This window comes from Oryx dammah, unplaced genomic scaffold, assembly GCF_014754425.2.
Source record: "Oryx dammah isolate SB20612 unplaced genomic scaffold, SCBI_Odam_1.1 HiC_scaffold_20, whole genome shotgun sequence".
In the NCBI taxonomy this organism is placed as follows: Eukaryota; Metazoa; Chordata; class Mammalia; order Artiodactyla; family Bovidae; genus Oryx; species Oryx dammah.
Window position 1 is genome coordinate 5,412,002 of NW_024070204.1, and position 13,744 is coordinate 5,425,745.

At 54.2% G+C, this 13,744-nt stretch overlaps 1 protein-coding gene across 1 annotated transcript in view; it reads left to right on the forward strand.

The window, feature by feature from the left end:
• The window catches only part of TENT4A (terminal nucleotidyltransferase 4A), a 39,773-nt gene extending 33,559 nt beyond the window's left edge, over positions 1–6,214 (forward strand). Inside the window, exons 10-15 of the mRNA XM_040262203.1 lie at positions 622–748; positions 1,732–1,832; positions 2,379–2,551; positions 2,799–2,957; positions 5,274–5,438; positions 6,020–6,214. Coding sequence (XP_040118137.1) covers positions 622–748; positions 1,732–1,832; positions 2,379–2,551; positions 2,799–2,957; positions 5,274–5,438; positions 6,020–6,214 — 920 coding nt within the window. The remainder of the gene's footprint in view (positions 1–621; positions 749–1,731; positions 1,833–2,378; positions 2,552–2,798; positions 2,958–5,273; positions 5,439–6,019) is intronic.
• Positions 6,215–13,744: the final 7,530 nt, after the last annotated feature.

The window sequence follows — 13,744 nt, forward strand, 5'->3', positions numbered from 1 at the left end:
CCTGCATCTCTTTGATCTCCTTTATTGGCTGACAGGTTTTTTAGCACTAGCGCCACCTGGAAAGCCTTTTGTCTCTTGCATTATATTTGGTATTTTTTTAGTGTTTAGCTCATGTCTGTGTTTTTCAACACCTTCAGATTTATGGCTTTTGTTTTGTGTCTCCTGGGGTATGAACTTTATTTCTTACAGCTCTTCTGGAAGACTCTCCTCTGTGGTCGTGTGGTCTGTGTGGCGCTTCCTCAGCAGTCCATTTCCCTCCCCCAGGATAGGCCTCCAGCCCTGGTGTGTCTGCGTTGGGTCAGCTAAGTGGCTGGCAATTCCTTTGTCTTCAGTGTTCGCTGAAATGTAATTGAAATAGGAAAACCCACACAGTTATTGAGGAGCTACATGAGTAAACCTGGAAACAGAAAATGTTGGTGCTTAAGGATATATTTCCTAAGAAAAATACCCCCACCTGAACTTGCGGAATGAGTTACATGTAAATTGAACTTGGAAAGCCTGCTGTTCCAACAAAGTCCGCTCCTTACCTGGACTCCCTTAATGACTTCAGTGTCGCTTCATTTTATTTGCTGTCTGCAAATGTGAGAGGCCGCACTTCTGACGATGGCTCTCCTGTCTCAGGGAACGACGTGGGCCGGAGCTCCTACGGGGCCATGCAGGTGAAGCAGGTGTTTGACTACGCCTACATCGTCCTCAGCCACGCTGTGTCGCCGCTCGCCCGGTCCTACCCCAACAGAGACTCCGAAAGGTACCCCATCCTGGGGGCTGCGGCCCCTGTTGTTTGCCTCCGTGGAGTTTGCCGCCCTGTTTTAGGAGAACCTGAGAGCGCTGGGAAAGGAAGGCCTTTCAGGGGTTCAGGGTGGTCATGGTGGTCAAGAGGTGAAAGGTTTTCATTTAGAGAGCTAGGGTTTTCCCACGGTATTAGTTTTAGGGAGGTCATTTCTGGTTTTTAAAGCTGTAGAGTATGATGCCTTTTTCCGGCTGCCCTCAAGAAGTGGGTGTCTGGCCCTGAGGGATGCGTCCTGCCCCCAGGCCCCTCCCTGCACACTGGTCAGCCCTGAAGGATGCATCCTGCCCCTGTCCCCCTCCCTGCACACCAGTCCTTCCTGCCCCTGTTTTGAGTGCTCAGTTTTCCGGTATGCGTTTTTAACTGGTGAGAAGTGTTTCTTCCTAACTGCAGATTATGTGCCCTTGGAGGTGGGGCTGGGATGGAGGGAGAAGCTGAGGGGAAGTGAGGGGCAGGGGTGATGACTGTCGCAGGAGGTTGCTGAAGCTGGGCCGGTACGTCCGTCCTCAGAGGTTATGGAGGACAGGGACTCTGAGACCGCACAGTGGTGGGGGCACGGGGGGCTGGGTGGCTCCTGTCCCCTGGGTGTCTGCGGGCAAAGCTTTGGGCCTGTTCTGGGCACTCTGTCTCCCCCATGTGGTGGGAAACGGGCCCCTGTGTCACTGGGGCTGGGGGGGTGGGCTTCCCTACCTGGCAGGGACTTCAGCAGTCCTTTATGGACACATGGAGGTTCCAGGACTCGTGCGTCTGTGCCCGCACTGTTTCTGTACCGTGTAGGTTTGGATTCAAACAGCAGAAGTCAGTCGTAAGATTACCTTAGCTTTCCCCAGCTTTCACTTAGCAGAGCTCGGTGTTAGGATGTAAAGTGGCTATTGGATAGGACGGTCGGTTCCATGGCACGCTCTGTGCTGCGCTCACGCCCACGTGCCCTTACCCTTCCGCAGCACCTTAGGGAGGATCATCAAGGTGACTCAGGAGGTGATCGACTACCGGGCGTGGATCAAGGAGAAGTGGGGCGGCAGGGTCCACGCGGCGCCAGACCCCGGTGAGAGGCCACCCTCCCTTGGCTCTGCCCGTCCTGACACGCCTGCACAGCAGTGTCTGTCTTCTAGTAATAAAACGTTCACACTAAGAGAGCAGCTTGTTTCCTGTAACAGTTTAAATCTGTAAGGGTTAGGCCAGTGCTGTGCACATATGGCAGTTCTGAAGTCCCCAGGAGCTGCATTGTAAGTGGAAAGAAGCAGGGGATTTAATTTTAGGAGTCGGTTTTATTCAGCTGAGTGCTCGGAATATTGTCGTCTGAACAGGTAGTCGGCACCCAGAGCTGCTGGGTCTCTCGTGCCATGCGCTCTGCGTGCGGTGTGTGTTCACACCTGAAGCGCCACAGGGCCAGGCTCTGTGTAACTCACAGGTGGACCTGTATACCTGTGTTGTTTTGAACATAGTTAAGTGTGCTCCAATGGCTGAGATGTAACTTAAATTGATTGATGTGAAGTGAAACTAGCAGCTGGCTTTGTCGGCCTCGCACGCAGCATCAGGCGCAGTGGGGCCTTGGACTGAGGAGCGTGACGGCTCCACCTTCCTCCCACAGACAACAGGGTCAAGACTGCAGAGCGGATGGGCGTGTGCGAGGGGGACCAGCCTCCTCGACGAGACCCCGAGCCTCCCTTGGGCCCGCGCCTGACCCTGTCCCTGCCTGGCCCCCAGCTCCGGTCATCCGGCTCGTCCGCCTCCTCTGTGTCCTCGCTTTCCGGCAGCGACATCGTGAGTGGCGCCCTCTGAGCCGGAGGGCTGCCGGGGGTCATGGTGTACAAACTTACGGGGAGATGAGACCAGAGGTTGGGGCGTCTCAGCTGCGATTCCATGATGTTCTTCAGTTTTGACACACCGGGAGGAGCCCTGGGCAGAGGGGGGCAGGCCGCATCCTGGGACCCCTGGGGCTCACCTCTGGCCGCTCCTGTTGCTCTGAGGGGCACGAACCTGGGGTGCAGCCCTCCTCTTGTCCCCCCAGGACTCGGACACGCCGCCCTGCACGACACCCAGCGTATACCAGTTCAGCCTCCAGACACCCAGCCCCCTGTTGGCCAGCCTGCCTACCGCCCTGCCCATGCCGAGTGGGAAACCTCAGTCCACCACGTCCAGGACGTTGGTCATGACAACAAACACCCAGGTATGCGGCTGGCTGGGCCCTTGCCAGTGACAGCCTGGGACCAGGTCAAGGTGCTGCGCGTGGTAGGACTGACCAACACGTTAGATTAGAAAGAGAACCTTAGACGTTCTTGAAACAGGTACATCTGTCCTGTAAGATGTTCTCGTCCTTGGGTTGATAGAATGTGAGTCCGGTCGTTCTCTAGAAGTTCTTGCGCTTCACCATATGCTGGGTTTGCACCGGGGGACTCCGAGTGGGCCCAGTACTGGATCTTGACGAGGTCCACATGGTCTTTCTGCAGGTGATGCTGGGCGTGCATCATGAGGCCACTGTCCTGGGCTTGTGCTCAGAGGGCCCCTGGTGCTGTTCCTTGGCCGAGAAGGACACGGTCCTCAATTTCCTCAAAGAATCTCATTGTTTGCACTGTTACTCAGATTTGATACCAACTTTGACTTCTCTGTGTCATTCGCTACATACTATTTATAGAATTGTTTCTATTATAGTATGTCCTTTTCCAAAAAATTTAGACCAAATTAGTCTAAAAGGTAGTCTTTTAGAGCCCAAATATACATCAGCTCCATGTGTATGAAACTCATCACATTAATGCACTTCTGAAGTAGAGTCGGCTTTCACAAGTGGTTGTTATCTGAGCAGAAGGTGATGGGGATGCCCGCATATCCCCACGTCTCTCTGTGTTGCTGGGCTCCCCTTGTAGGTAGGGCGTTCTCAGGACACACCCCAGGCTAAGGGGGTGTGGAGGCAGCAGGCACAGGACGCACAGTGATGGCCATCAGCACAGCCCCCCCAAAATCTTTCACTGGCACCTTAGTAAGCAAGAACCGCAGAGGCAGTGCCTACAGTGTGGATGACCACGGAGGCAGTGCCTGCAGTGTGGACGAGGACTGCAGAGGCAGTGCCTCCATGCGGAGGAGGACCGTGGAGGCAGTGCCTACACGCAGGCAAGAGCCGCCACAGGCAGGCGTGGGGCTGGCCTCTGCTTGGCTGGCTCCCTCGAGAGTCCTGTGCAGGTGCTGCCTGTGCACCTCCAGGGCGGCGTCAGGGCCACATGCTGCCTCTGGGCCTTTCTGTCACCTGCACAGTTAGTGAGGCAAAAGCTAAGGCTACTCAAGGGATTTTTTTTTTTTTAAAGCAAAATATTTATTTACTTTACTTGGCTTCCCTGGGTCTTAGTTGTGGCATGTGGAATCTAGCTCCCTGACCAGGGATTGAAACTGGGCCCCCAACATTGGGAGCGTGGAGTCTGAGCCACTAGGCAACCCGGGGAGTCGTTGTTCAAGGTTTAAGACAAAAAGCTCAAAGCTCACTTTCTCATTTTATCGCCAAATTGTAAATGTCACTTCCACTGGGGAAGTGACTGAGGGAAACGCCACTTGCAAACCTCACGTGCACAGTCTCTTGAGTGTCTCACTCGTGGTGAAGTCTCCCCCATCAGGATGCATTGGAGACAACAGCCAGGGCACAGAGCTGTCAGAGACCCCGGGAATGGGCTCTTCTCTGCGCCCCTGGGGGCACAGAGCCCCCACTGAAGAGAGGCCCTGGGTGGGAGGAAGTGTGAGGGAGGGGTGCCATCCCTGAGGCCAGTTCCTGCCACAGCTGTTCCCCAGGAGGCCACAGCCACCCTCCTGAGGTCTTGGGAGCGAATGTGGACGGCTAAGACGAGAGCAGAGAGGATCTGGAAAAGCAGAGGGGGGGCTTCCGAGCCAGCATCTCTGCCCTGATGGGAAGGTGCTGCAGAAACGGGAGGGGAGCGGAGCTGGGGGTCGTCCCGTCTGCAGGCCTTCACTCCAACTGGCCTGGGGCCTCTTAGCCTGCTTGACCCAGGGTGCTACCCGGAGACTCAAGGGACAGTTTCTCCGATAATTGTAGTTCTCTTGAACTTTTTGTTCACCAAAACCTTACGGCTTGGGTGACTGGACATCTTCATGTTGTCATTGTGCTTCAGAGCAGACTGTTGTGAGGTTGTAGTCAGACACAGACTGAGGAGCCTGTTGTGAGATTATAGTTGGACAGACCAAGGGGCCTGTTGTGAGCTTGAAGTCAGACAGTGAGGAGCCTGTTGTGAGGTTGTAGTCAGACATAGACTGTGGAGTTTGTTGTAAGTTTGTAGTCAGAGACAGACTGAGGAGCCTGTTGTGAGGTTGCAGTCAGCCAGACTGAGGAGCCTGTTGTGGGGTTGCAGTCACACAGACTGAGGAGCCTGTTGTAAGGCTGTAGTCACACAGACTGAGGCGTGGCTATGAGTGGGGCCCTTCTCGGGGCTCCTGGTAAGAGCCGTGTCGCGTGGGCGCTCACGCCGTCTCTGGTCCTCTCCCCCAGACCAGGTTTACTATCCCGCCCCCGACGCTCGGTGTGGCCCCTGTGCCCTGTAGACAGGCGGGCATCGAAGCTGCTCCGGCGCTGAAGGCCGTCCACCACGTGTCCTCCCCGGCCATCCCTTCTGCGTCCCCCAACCCACTCTCCAGCCCCCACCTGTATCACAAGGTATGGCCGCGGGGCCCCGGCGCTGGTCCCCCGCACTGAGTGCCTTCTCCGCGGAGGGAGTCCACACGTGCTCTTGGTCTCGAGGGGCAGCTTGGTCATTCAGCTTCATGTTTGCTTTCCCTGTAACGAGCAAAGCGTTAAATTATTTTAAAATTTAGTGTAGTTTAATTCATTGAGTTTGTTAGCATAGAAGTTAAGTGCAAAGTAAAGAATATTTCCCATTTTTCTGTTAATTTCCACGGTAGGAACTTTGGTTTTCTGGAAGCAAACGATGCAGCGGGAATGATGATGCTGCCCACGGCGTTGCCCCTCCCACCACTGTACTGCCCCCGGTCTTGCTCCGGGCGCCCTGGACTGGGCCGGGCTTTCTGGTGCCCGGGGCCCTGGGGAGGCGTGGGTCCACTGCCCTGGGGCCCCTCTGAGTCTTCCCTACACGTTAGAAATGCGGTTCAGGAAAAAGGCTGGGATGTTGGGAAGAGCCATGGCTGGGGTCCAGGCTCTTGGCCTGCGGGGGGGAGCGGGGCTGCGGGTGGGGGTCTGTCCAGGCCGGCCTCGAGCCCCATCTCTCTTGATCTCCTCAGCAGCACAGCGGCATGAAGCTGTCCATGAAGGGCTCCCACAGCCACGGCCAAGGCGGCAGCTACACCTCGGTGGGCACTGGCGGCGTGCGCCCTCCCGTGGGCAACCGGGGCCACCACCAGTACAACCGCACCGGCTGGAGGAGGAAAAAACACACACACACAAGGGACAGCCTCCCTGTCAGTCTCAGCAGGTAATGCTCCCGGCCGTGCCGCCCGGCCTGCCTCGCAGACTGCAGCCGGGCGGCTGCGGGGCCCCGGGACCAGAGACCAGCCCCGGCCGGCCACGCTGCATGTCCCCGTGTGGTGGTCACGTCCTCAAGATCAGCTCCCTGTGTCGTCTGTGAAGCCTTATTAGACATGGATGCTGTCTGCTGCCTCCCAGGCGCCTCCTTCAAGGCCGGAGCGGGTCTGCAGGGAGCCGGGGGCCGCGCGGGGTAGGGGCGCCTCCCGGCACCGTGCCTGCCCTGCAGGTTGGGCACTTTCATTTCACGTTGTTGGAGCAGCAGAGAGTGAACCCCATTATTTGTTGGGAGATCATCATTGTTTTACTGCCCTCACGTTTTGTTTCAAATTTCAGAACTGTTTTTCTATGTAAATATGGAAAACTTATGATTTGTGCAATAACTCAGATATTTTTTATTTAATTTCATATTTTCACATAAGTTATATTGAAGGGAGGAGGGAATTTTTTTAAACAAGCTTAGATCCTTTCCCGAGTTGCATTTTCTAAGTTGGGTTCATCGTGTCGGCTGGATGTCTGATGAGCGTTGTTGTGAACACCACGAATGAGGGGCTTGGGTAATTTTTATGTTCCTTCTTCAGGTCAGACGTGAGGCCTCTCAGCCTTTGGTGAAGGAGCCGAGTCCCTGCTCCCCCAGGGGTTCGGCTCCTAAACATTCTGACCAGCTGCCCGCCGGCTCTGCCGTCCGGCCTGTCTGTGGTCCTGCTCTGACCTCGGAGTTTTAATGTTTAGGGTTTGGTTCTTTTTAACTGTAGACAACAGACCCAGCATTTAAAGTGCCAGAGTATAACTTTCTACAGGGAGAAAAGGTTGTCACGTGATAAGATCTTAAACAAGAGTGAACTGTGAAACGCTTCAGTTTTTAGTCACGCAGCCTGTCATAATGGGTCTGGCGAGCGTCATCACAGACAATGGTACCCAGTTTTAGGAATGTGGAGAAAGGAGTTATGTTGATTCCATTGTGGAATCTGTAGCGGTATGCATTCGTTCTGTTAAGAGCAACTATAGGAGAAGTACTTAAGCTGCTTGGCGCGCCGTGGGGGGTTTTTAACACATGCTGGAGAGCACAGCCCAGTGTCGGGCCGGAGTGGCCGGCGCCCGACCCGAGAAGCATCCTCTGCAAGTGTGTTCTGCCACGACAACCACTGTCTTTGTTACCCATCCCGAACACCGACGCAGCCACCCTGCCTCGCCCTGAGTTTCCCGAGCGCTGCAGGTGTCCCGGGAGGTGGGCGCCTCTCCTGGGTCATCTGGTTCCCATTTTTAAGACGGGGTTCTGACCCTGCCACACTACAGGTGGGATGGTCTTTGAAGTCCACTAGTGAGAAACGGGATGAGAAGCTTATGCCATGACCCCGGTGGTGTGCAGAAGTGGGGCGTTCTCGAGGGCTCCGAGCGCTACACGCCCCGCTGTGTCCGCGGCCCCCGGAAGGCGGGCCCGGCCCGCTGGCGCGGAGAGGGGCCGCTGTGCCTGCAGGCTCCCTGGGGGGCTCCCGAGCCGAGTAGCACAGTTTGTCTGTGGTTCGTGATGATCCAAGGTTATCAAAAATATTTAAAGATATTTAAATTGTGAACCTATTGATAAATATTTATAAAAACTGATACCTAGGTCTGTACTAATCTCTACACATTAGCAATATCGACTGTAACCCTCCACTAAAGAAGCACGGCGGGGACGCAGGAGCACCGCGGGTGGGCCCAGGACGGAGCCCCAGGCCTGGGCGCCAGGCTTAGCCTGTCACGGTGAGCGGATGAATTGGCCTGGCTCCCTGTGGCCACACGCTGCGGGCTGGCAACAAGATACATCATGTTTCGATTTTTTTTGTGCGTGGACAACAATGTGGAAGCTAAAATTGACATATTTTTATGTGAAGTTTTTCTATTCTTTGATTTTTAATAAACTTGGGAAACCAGGTGGTGGCTGTGTGTGTGCCTTTTCCTTTCCAGGCGGGGGCGGGCTGCCTTCTGCAGGCTTCGTTCTTGCCTTGTCCAAGGCCGGACAGCCAGTGATCATGTTGTCATTGGTTCATGAACCATCGGATTCCAGTGAGGTTGCAGGCTGGGCATGGGAGAGTGAGCCCTGTCCCGGGCTAGGTGGCAGGACGCGCCATAGCCATTTATTGACGCTCTTCATGTGTAGTTTCTGACAAGCTGATGTCACATGGCACTTAACTTCCCATCAGAATCCTTTGTTCCACCTCTCTCTCTCTCTCAACATTATACGACTTCAAAATAGCACATTTGAAACCGCCAACAATCATAGCGTGGCTTAAAATGTAGCTTACGATTAGAATGTATAAGGAAATTTATGAAAATTCCCACTCCCTTGTGTTATGGAGCTGCTGGCCTCGGCCCAATGCCCCGGAGCCATTGGGCCTGGAGCCCGGCGCTGTCGGGCCAGTGTTGTGGCCCTGGCCTGCCTTCACGTCCTTCCAGAGAAGGCTCCTTCCGAAGACGCTCTGAGCGGCAGTCTGCAGACACCAGGCCTGGCTCCTCAGGCACCCCCTTGCCGTGAGGTCACAGAAAGCCTCCAAGGGTAGCTGACGGTGAGGGTCTGCCGGTGCTGTCTGATGGGACCCTTGCATCCTACTGGGACACCACATACCGGTGTCAGCCATCTGGAGGGGGCCCCTCGGCTCGCTTTATCTGCAGCCTGGCCCCACGGCCTCAGGATGACCTTCTGTTGCTTCACCACGTTGTCCTGGGCCCATCAGCAGACTCCCAGGGTTCCAGATGCCCCTGTGCCTCCGTCCTGCACCCCCCGCCACCCACAGCCAGGTCTCCAGGATTTTGTCTGAGTTGCTTTGGGATCTCAAGTGTGCCGTCTTACTGCCATTCGAGGGACCTGGTAGCTGGGCCCCAAGCTGCCTGTGTGCACGGGGTCAGTGACGTTGGTAAATCAGAAACGTGTTTTTGTCATGCTGTGATGGGTTTTTAAAAGTTTGTTCTTTATAGTTGACACATTAATTGCAAGTATACAGGTATTCACCTGCGCTTCCCTGTTGGCTCAGATGGTAAAGTGCCTGCCTGCAGTTCAGGAGACCTGGGTTCCCTCCCTGGGTCGGGAAGGTTCCCCTGGAGGAGGGCATGGCCACCCACTCCAATATTCTTGGCTGGAGAATCCCAAGGACAGAGGAGCCTGGTGGGCTGCAGTCCATGGAGTCGAAAAAGAGTCAGGCATGACCGAGTGACTGCCACACACATACAACATTGTATTTCAGTATCTGTATAGTTTACATGGACTGGGTTGCCATGCCCTCCTCCTGACCCAGGAATCTTCCTGACCTGGGGACCGAACCCAGGTCTCCTGCATTACAGGCAAATTCTTCACTGAGCCACCAGGGAAGCTCACTCCACTGAAGGTCATTACGAAATACTGTCTGTTCACCATGTGATGATCTGATGAAGCTTTGAGGAAGGTGTGATGCTTATATCCTTATACTTTAGAATTTGCAAAGCTTCTGCCAATCCTCAGGTGATTTAGATGACCAAAGGAAGCTGACTTAAAAAGGATAGTGGCTACCATGAAACACACACACGCAGTCCCAAAGACCCCATTCAGTTCCGTTTAGTTCAGTCGCTCAGTCGTGTCCAACTCTGTGACCCCATGAATCGCAGCACGCCAGGCCTCCCTGTCCACCAACTCCCGGAGTTCACGCAAACTCATGTCCATCAAGTCGGTGATGCCATCCAGCCATCTCATCCTCTGTTGTCCCCTTCTGCCCCCAATCCCTCCCAGCATCAGGGTCTTTTCCAGTGAGTCAATTCTTGGCATGAGGTGGCCAAAGTATTGGAGTTTCAGCCTCAGCATCAGTCCTTCCAATGAATACTCAGAACTGGTCTCCTTTAGAATGGACTGGTTGGATCTCCTTGCAGCCCAAGGGACTCTCGAGAGTCTTCTCCAACACCACAGTTCAAAAGCATCAATTCTTCAGTGCTCAGCTTTCTTCACAGTACAACTCTCGCATCCATACATGACGACTGGAAAAACCATGGCCTTGAAAACAGACCTTTGTTGGCAAAGTAATGTCTCTGCTTTTGAGTATGCTGTCTAGGGTGGTCATAACTTTCCTTCCAAGGAGTAAGCATCTTTTAATTTCATGGCTGCAGTCACCATCTGCAGTGATTTTGGAGCCCCCCAAAACAAAGTCTGACATTGTTTCCACTGTTTGCCCATCTATTTCCCATGAAGTGATGGGACCAGATGCCATGATCTTCATTTTCTGAATGTTGAGCTTTAAGCCAGCTTTTTCACTCTCTTCTTTCACTTTCATCAAGAGGCTTTTTAGTTCCTCTTCACTTTCTGCCATAAGGGTGGTGTCATCCGCATTTCTGAGGTTATTGACATTTCTCCCGCAGTCTTGATTCCAGCTTGTGCTTCTTCCAGCCCAGCGTTTCTCATGATGTACTCTGCATAGAAGTTAAATAAGCAGGGTGACAATATATAGCCTTGACGTACTCCTTTTCCTATTTAGAACCAGTCTTTTGTTCCATGTTCAGTTCTGTTTCTTCCTGACCTGCATATAGGTTTCTCAAGAGGCAGGTCAAGTGGTCTGGTATTCCCATCTCTTGAATTTTCCACAGTTTATTGTGATCCACACAGTCAAAGGCTTTGGCATGATCAATAAAGCAGAAGTAGATGTTTTTCTGGAACTCTCTTGCTTTTTCCATGATCCAGTGGATGTTGGCAATTTGATCTCTGGTTCCTCTGCTTTTTCTAAAACCAGCTTGAACATCTGGGAAGTTCATGGTTCATTGCTGAATCCTGGCTTGGAGAACTTTGAGCATTACTTTACTAGCATGTGAGATGAGTGTAATTGTGTGGTAGTTTGAGCATTCTTTGGCATTGCCTTTCTTTGGGATTGGAATGAAAACTGACCTTTTCCAGTCCAGTGGCCACTGCTGAGTTTTCCAAATTTGCTGGCATATTGAGTGCAGCACTTTCACAGCATCATCATTCAGGATTTGAAATAGGTCAACTGGAATGCCAGCACCTCCACTAGCTTTGTTTGTAATGATGCTTTCTAAGGCCCACTTGATTTCACATTCCAGGATGTCTGGCTCTAGGTGAATGATCACACCATCGTGATTATCTTGGTCGTGAAGCTCTTTTTTGTACAGTTCTTCTGTGTATTCTTGCCAGCTTTTCTTAATATCTTCTGTTTCTGTTAGGTCCATACCATTTCTGTCCTTTATCGAGCCCATCTTTGCATGAAATGTTCCCTTGGTATCTCTTAATTTTCTTGAAGAGATCTCTAGTCTTTGCCATTCTGTTGTTTTCCTCTATTTCTTTGCATTGATTGCTGAGGAAGGCTTTCTTAAAGACCCTATACCCAGGGCTAACTCCCACTGTCTACGAGCTGCTCAAGAAAAGGTTTCTTTACTGTGTTTCCATGGCTCCGTGGGGGCGGGGCAGTCCCCCAGTAACGGATGAGGAAGCCCTAGGCCACCCCTGCTGGTGTCATTCACCGTCCATCTCCCGGGGCCCCTGGGTCCTGGAGAAGGACCAATTCGTGACTCAAAGTCCCCAGGGTGAATTCTGGAGCTTCCCTGGTGGCTCATATGGGGAAGAGTCCACCTGCAATGAGGGAGACCTGGGTTCCATTCCTCCCTGGGTTGGGAAGATTCCTGGGTCGGGAGGAGGGCATGGCCCCCCACTCCAGTATTCTTGCCTGGAGAATCCCCATGGCAGAGGAGCCCAGCGGGCTACAGTCCAGGGGGTTACAAAGAGCCAGACTGAGTGACTAAGCAGCAGAGCAGCAGCGGCGGCAGGGTGAATTCTGGAGCAAGGCGGATGAACCGGATGGACCTGGTGTTAATGGGTTCCCAGGAGGAAAGGTGAGTTCCGCCTTCAGGGAAGGTGTTTGGTGGGCATCCCGGCCACCGTGGGCTGCCCAGAGCTCCTCGAGGCCTCCCGTGATCCTCGGAGAAACTGCTGACCGCAGCCTGAACCCCTTTGCATTATGCCTGGTGTCGGGGGCCGGCCGGGAGCCACCTGGGTGGATGTGTTCACACGGTTATGAGCAAACCACCTGGACTTGGATTTTCTCTGCCAGTGTTTGTACTGGAAGATGCTGACCCTCATAAAGATGATGCTAGAAAAGCGTGCTCCTCCCAACGTCCGGTCCTTCCGGCTCCTCCCTGGCTCACTGGTCTTCCCCTGCACCTCTCTTCTCACGTGCACAGGCCCTCCTGGTAAGACGGGCGGTCCCTCACTCTGCTCCAAGGGTGAGGAACACGGGAGTGTGGTTGGGGGGAGGCAGCTGAGGCTCCAAGCACTTAGTGGGCCTGCGTGATACCCGTGACACCGCCAGCACTGTAGCTCAGCCCCCATCCATGCCGAGCACAGGTGTCTTGCAGCCCCCCGGTGAGTCAGGGGAGGCACAGAGTTCAAGGAACTCGGCCAAAGTCATTTAACAGGAGTGGACTGAGTGGGACACAGCTTCCCGTGGCCTCAGGGCTCCTTGCCCCTTGCCCAGAAATGAGGGTCTCAACCCCCACACCCCAGCTTCCCTCTCAGACATGGCCTTGCCTCCTGGGTCAGGAAGAAAGCCCTGGGCCTGCTCCTTCCCCAGGTGGTAAACAAACACACAGGAGGTGCGGCCCGGCCTTTGCTGGGTTCCGCTTGTCCGCTGTCTCAGACGCCCACTTCTGTCTCCCTGGATGTGATGAACACACAAGCTCACCTGGTTACTGGATCCGACAGACATGAGCCCTGCGGTCAGGCGGTCAGGGGGCCAAGTGCTCCCATCGGTGGTCTCTGCTCCCACGCGGCCCTGGCAGGGACCCCAGCTGGCCCCTCACCTGCTCTGAACGGCAGCCCCCACCCATTCTCCGAACCTCTCCACGGCCTTCCTGGGCTGCATTTATCCTGTGACACGATGCATGTTTTGCAATGATTTCTTCTTGTGGGTGGCCGAGGGTGCCCACCTTAGCATCATTGCTCTGGACAAAGTGATTCAGACACCTTTGCAGGGCATCTCAAAGGAGGCTCGATGCCGGGGCCCCACCTGCAGAGATTGGCATTAACCGTGTAGACGGAGCCTCTGCCCACTGGCTTTAAGCCATGGGGTTCTCCCCTGAGGCCAGGGGTGACAACCGTAGCCCAAAGCACCACCTGTCCCATTCCTACGACCTCCTCGACGAGAGGAAAAAGGTTCCTTTGCCGCCATGTCCATATGGCTGTACACGTTAGGTGACCCACTGCCTGCTCTTACAGAGGGATCTGTTCTGTTCTACTCTCTCCTGCTCTTTTTCTTTAAAAAGCAGAGTGCTGGTGGCTCACAAGCTGCATCCCTCTCACACCTGTGACGGTCTGGACCATCATCTGGAGCACAGCTCTGGAGCCTGGAGAGGAGGAGCACTGCCTCGGACAAGGAGAATGGGACATGGGCCTGAGCTCAGCTCTTTCCTGGGGTCCACAGGGCCAGACCCATGTCCTCCGCAGCTTTCAAAACAAGCTGGCAGAGTGGGCTCTGAGGGAC